Genomic DNA, 6,000 nt, shown 5'->3' on the forward strand with positions numbered 1-6,000 from the left:
TTCTTCACAGTACGAAATATCCAATGTTTTCATACCTTGTCCAAGGTAGTGCACAATTTCACGCTTTTCAGCAGCAGAGAGATCCTTTTTCTTTCCCATATTGCTTGAAACCTGTGGCATGCTTAATAATGTGGAACATCCTTCTTAGTTTTCATTTGATTGGGCTCACCTGGCAAACTAATTATCACAGGTGTCTGAGATTGATTTCAAAGCCCTGAGACACAATACTATCCATGAGTTTAATTGGAAAAACAAAAAATAAATTAAATCAATAAATTAAAAAAACACTTAAATCCAATTTGCATAATAATTTGGAACACGGTGTACATAATGCAACACATGCAAAGGAACTCGTTCACAAAAGAGGACTTACAGACCAAGAATGCACATTTGTGACCCCAACAAGCAACCTTTGTACAAAGCACACTTGATATTAGTCAGCGTGCTCAGATAGAATCAAGAAGATAACAGCAACTATATGTCTGCTTCCTCAAGCACCTGAATGCTTCCTTAATTCCAAGATTTTTTATTTCTAACTTAGCTATGCAGTGCTATTTTTCTTTCAACAGTTGTAGAGATTACTATATTGAGCAAATCAAGGTGGGAACAAAAGCATTTAGTGAAAACAGTAAAACACACTTCCAATCGTATTTAGATAATTTCTGTTTATTCACTTGGCAGACATCCTTACCCAGGGTGACAGGCAATGACATAAACGTAATAAATATTAAAGATAAAAGTGTTTTTCTTTATACAAACAAAGTGACCACATGTGATTGGAAATACATAGACATTTGGACTAGAGAGAACTAGATAAATGGCAGAACAATTTGCAGAAGGCAGTGGACACACAGGTTGGCTGTTGAAGCTGTCCAAGACCAACAGGATGGTAAAAAGAGCTTGTGCATCCAGATACTCTGCTACATTTACAGTTTGGATTCAAAATACCTGTCAGGAATGGAATGGGGCATTCAGACTCCACTGAGCTATTATAAACTGATTGGGGGTTGGGCAACATTTTCCTCTTGAATCATGTGTGTACTGTAGTATTTACAAAAGTGGGTGTGAAGGAGATCATGGCTGGGCAAGTCTGTACTTAAGAAGGAGGCTGCCAGCGAATCCCGCGCTCAGGAGCCAAGCGTCCGACGTGCAGCCACAGGCCAGAGGGGTCAGCAGGCCAGAGCAGCCGCCTCCAGCCCACCACTGACCATCATCCTCTGGCGCAGGTGGTTGGCAAAGTCCAGCTGGGTTTGGGACAGCACCCTGTTGATGATTGTCTTTGGTATCCAGCCCTGGGTAGACAAAGAGAGGCAAATCAGACCATGTACTGAGGAAAGAAAGTAAGCATAGAACTCGCTGCGAATCTTGGTGTGGGCTATGCGGTTCCCATGATGAAAAGGTAAAGTAGAGTGGGTGGAGTTGTTTACAAGTTTTGTAGGTTTTTGGATAGAATTTAAATATAGAATATGTTTAGAGAAAGGACGCAGTATGGTTATTGATTCAAACTGAAATTACCAGGAGAGTGTAGAGAGGTTCTATTGGATATGAATAAAATATACATCTTAATACAGACTTTCAAACTTTATGCCATTGCTATTTGCAGTACTTGGAGATAAAGGCATTCAGTGAGAAATATATGGTGTGATAAAATACCTAGGTAAGGATAATTTGTGGAAATTAATGTCACTATATATGATATGCTGTACATTTGGAATCCTCACCTTAAGATCTATGCTCAATAACCAGGTAAACTTTGTCTTGTCTGGATCTTCCGCACTTGGACGCATCACAATGCAGGTTGGTCCATTCTCTGCCCTGAAGGTGGGGTCACACAATGTAATGCTTGAGAAACTTTGCTCCAAATTCTGCTTCAGGTTCTCCAAATACTACTTTCATCAGCAGTTAACAAGTAGAGGGTGATTATAATTATTGTAACTGTCACATAACACCAGTGAATCAATTCCAGATGTTAAATATTGAGACACAACAGCTGATTCTGGACCTGTGCCTGGTCCAAATTGGCTCTCATCTGGCAGGAATCTGATTGGCTAGCCCAGATTGGCTCTCATCTGGCAGGATTCCTGGACAGAGCTGTTCCAGAACCAGCTGCTTTCTGACCCCTGTGCTCCCATGGACTACTCAACACCAAGATAAATGGAGATGTTCCATTCATACTCAACACCAAGAGATTTTTCCATCCGTACTCAACACCAAGAGATGTTGCATACATACTACACATAGTACAGCTTCAGAATAAATACATTACAGGTATCGTCTGGCTTTGTTCAACCTGTTATTGTAAGATTTAGACAGCTGCAGTACCTCACAACGCCCTTCTGCTCTGGCATACCCGGATGCTGGGTGGACATTCCAGCTAGGAAACAGGTGGAGCCTCGCCGCTTGGCGCAGCGCACACTTACAAAGTCGCGCGGCCCGACCACGTTACCAGGAGTCTCAGCCGAGACCTCGTGAGTGACCATGGTGTCCTGGCCAATCTTTTGGAGAATCTAAGACAGAGTTGAGGAGAAACAGAGGGATCTGCATTTAAAGTGTTCACACTGAAAGAGTACTTTAAAATACTCACACATCAACTGAGAAAACCAGAAGAGTTTGTTAAGCAAGAGGAGAGGGACTGGTCTTTTGAATCAAGCAGTTAGGGGAGGAGATGGTAGAACAATGCAATAGGTCACCATTCAAAACTGACGCTTCTACGTATCAAACAATAGCACAAAATCACATTACATACAAAAAAATGCATATACACTTTTATAATACTAGCTACTGGCCATGGGAAGCTTCCAGCCCTCCGGATCAGGTGTTCAGCCCTCTCACCTTGACCTGTTTGACGTTTGGGTTCCAGTCCCCCATCTGCTCCATGTTGTCCACCAACTCATTATAGAGGTCGTCAGGGTGCTGCTCCAGCACCACCTCCAGCTTGAACACCTTACCGATGTCCGGCAGCACCTTGCTCAAAACCTTATCACCACTGGCCTGGAGAAAGAAACACACACACACACAATTGCAACATTACTCAGTAATCACTGTGGTATAGACATATGGTGGTGCAAATTCATATTCTCCCTGTAAGTAAAGGAAGAAGTCCTGCATATGGGTGTTTAAGTATGGCTCTACCTTTAAGCAACACCTTTTTAGTGAGATAATGCACAAGGATGTGAATGTTTAATTGCCTTTCTATGTGATCCCATTCAATACCTGGTTCCGAGAAATCTTAGGAACATAATTTTCACTTAACCTCATACCAGCAAAATCCTGCTAGGTTTAGTTTTTCATGAATTGATGACATTTTCCTGGAGAACATTTCTTTTTAGGATTCTTTTTGTCACACATTTTAGTGGATATTCCATTTTCTTTATGAACTATCAATTCTGTTGGGTCAGTTTCTGCATGGGGTTAATGAAATGGTTCTTTGGATAATTACCCCTCATGAAATGGCAGGTGCATCTTCAAACATAGTCACAGGCACTGTAAGCATATATCCAGACCTAATACTCCTTTTAGGAGATTTGCACAGCATTGTTAACACATGCAGCATATATTAGAGGTTGGATGCATAATTACTGTAATAATTTCTGTCTGCCAGCCATCCTGTTCACTGAGAATGCTGATAGATTTCTGCAAGGCCTCCTGTCCCTGCTTTACATAGGCAAGGTCCACCTCAGAGCACGCCCGCTCCTCCTCAATTCGGCTGCCTGGTTTTGACATGCACACACGCACACAAACACGCACGCACATACACGCACAGAGGAAGTACAGTGGATAAACACACCAAGCAAAGGCGTAGGTTTAAGCAGTAAACAAATGACGCGTGCAGCATGCAAGCATATATCAGATGGTGCAAGAGAGAGACAGGGAGAAATGGAAAGAGAGAGAAGGGGAGAGGAGTTTACAATGACAGTTATCGGCAACTGTTATGTGTTGTGAGTGACTGGATGCACATATAAAGTGTGTGTGTGTGTGTGTGTGGGGGCTCTTACTAAGCAGTGAGCTCCTGCGACGGACATGGCTGATCCAACTGCTGGGCCCTGGACCTGACAGAGAGCTGAGTTTGTGGTGGATCGCCACAATCGCATTCTTCTGCAAACCTGCAAGCACAGGAAAATCAGATACAAACATACAAACAAACACACACACACAGACATATATACACAGGCCATGCCAAAACACAATTGCTTTTTATGTTTGCTTATGCAAACATCACTACATTATCCTGCAATACCTTCCACTCAATACAATATATTGTACCCAATCACCTATACTTCCTTTCAATACTGTAAAAACAGATTATAATAGACAGCATGATTTTCCTGACCTGAATTTATAACCAACTGATCATTGTTACCCCACAAACATGTCAAAAAAGAAACCAATAGTTCAGGTTGACAAAAGTTCTGATTGATTCTGGAGAACTCCAGAACATTGGCCTTTATAAAAAATACATTACCAGATATATACAGTATGGTATTAATAATGTTTTTTGTATAAACATCTTGAACATAACTCTGTTACATGATACAAACACAAACTAATGTTATAGTCATATCTGAGTGAAATTAATTCCATTCATTGCTGACCATCAGCTCCTTAACTTTAGCTTCTCAGTCACAAAAGTAAGTCCAGTGCATCAACTTACCTGTCATGTTTCGCATGTGACGATAGGAAATACCAGCAGCGAGCTTGAAAGTTGCAGGCAACATTGTATTAATAAATGAGCTCTCACTAAGAAACAGAACGAGTACAACAACACTTGGAGTCGAAGCTTACTTAATTCTGCCTGAGTTTCCTGCTGGTGGATGCTATATAGGCCGAATGCAAGGCCACACTGCCGTCACCTCGCAGATAAAAAAAAGTCTCATCAGTCAAGCACCTCCCCCGACCCTGCAGGCCAAGGATGCTCAGTGTACAGGGCGAGCCTGTCTCCGTTTCTCATAAACACTGTACAGATAACATCCAGTCCAGTGCCCCAAAAACTTGGCCATGCCGTGCCAGTACACGCACAACTCTCTCTCCTTCCGGTTTGCTCCCCCTTTCTCTCTCTCTCTCTCTCTCTCTCTCTCTCTCTCTCTGTCTATCACCAGAGAACCACATGTTTCGGGTGAATCTGCATGATGGTCCTATTCAGATTGTAGCGTGACTTTACAATATGAAGATGTGATAATAGTTTAATAATAAGAATCATAATTTACTATTAAAAGATTTTTAGTCATATAACTGCTTAAATCCAGCTTGCTCTAAAACAAATAAAAATGTGCAAATGCTGCAAGGTCATGATAGACAACCAGTGTGAAACAAGTTAGACTTATAATGTTTAAAAACTTAGAAGCTTAGAATTAAAGTGTGTTTTTTAATTAAAAGCATAACTTGTTTTTGCTAGAATAACCTGTTATAATTTTACTTAAATTTAGAGTGTTTTTCTTAAACATAAACAAAAGTTTTTTGACTTATAAAACTGTTTTGCTCAGACTTAAGGAATATTTACTTGATGCATAAAATGTGTTTGCTTAGATATAAAATGGTTGTGTTAGAATTAAAGTGTGTTATGCTAAATGAGATGTGCTTTGAACAAAATGTAAAGACAGAATCTAAAAACAAAAAGCTGACTGGCAACTAAAAAGAAAAAAAGCAGACAGTTTAGACAGGCTTAGACAGTTTTCTTTCTTTGTATTTTTTATTTGTATTTAATAAAAGTCAAAATCCTAACCTTTGATTAGGAGTTTGTAAAAAGACCGTCTAGCGTTTTCTCGTATTTTTCTGCCTCTCCTGTGTTGCTGAGAACCCCGGATGCCTTGCAACAGGGCCTCTGCTCCAAAGACTTGACTTCGCTCCGGGTGAGTAGGGCGTCCGTTTGAGGGCTACTTTCTAAGACACTGTATATGGGCAAAAAACATACTGCGCACGCACTGACATACACAGGAGTAGTGAACTCAGCCAGGCATTTGGGAAGGAAAGTCCTATGCTCCAGGGCAGACAAAAAAACAAATA

The 6,000-nt window shown here is 40.9% G+C and overlaps 1 protein-coding gene across 1 annotated transcript; it reads right to left on the reverse strand.

Moving 5' to 3' along the window:
* Positions 1-650: 650 nt before the first annotated feature.
* Positions 651-4,831, reverse strand: star (steroidogenic acute regulatory protein). Its single transcript, XM_042102120.1, has 7 exons — positions 4,652-4,831; positions 3,996-4,103; positions 3,580-3,710; positions 2,833-2,991; positions 2,323-2,507; positions 1,722-1,815; positions 651-1,292 (listed from the first exon to the last, which is right to left on the reverse strand). The coding sequence occupies exons 1-7, from the start codon at positions 4,713-4,715 to the stop codon at positions 1,170-1,172; spliced, it is 864 nt and encodes a 287-aa protein (XP_041958054.1). The 5' UTR covers positions 4,716-4,831; the 3' UTR covers positions 651-1,169.
* Positions 4,832-6,000: the final 1,169 nt, after the last annotated feature.

This window comes from Alosa sapidissima, chromosome 8 (assembly GCF_018492685.1).
Source record: "Alosa sapidissima isolate fAloSap1 chromosome 8, fAloSap1.pri, whole genome shotgun sequence".
NCBI classification, from domain to species: domain Eukaryota; kingdom Metazoa; phylum Chordata; class Actinopteri; order Clupeiformes; family Clupeidae; genus Alosa; species Alosa sapidissima.

Excerpts from the sequence above, each read along its gene's own strand:
- star (XM_042102120.1), bottom strand. The coding sequence starts at position 4,715 with ATGTTGCCTGCAACTTTCAAGCTCGCTGCTGGTATTTCCTATCGTCAC. Across the intron at positions 3,711-3,995 it reads TCGCAGGAGCTCACTGCTTA|GCAGCCGAATTGAGGAGGAG; the intron begins GTAAGAGCCCCC and ends TGTCAAAACCAG. Across the intron at positions 2,508-2,832 it reads CAAACGTCAAACAGGTCAAG|ATTCTCCAAAAGATTGGCCA; the intron begins GTGAGAGGGCTG and ends ACTCTGTCTTAG.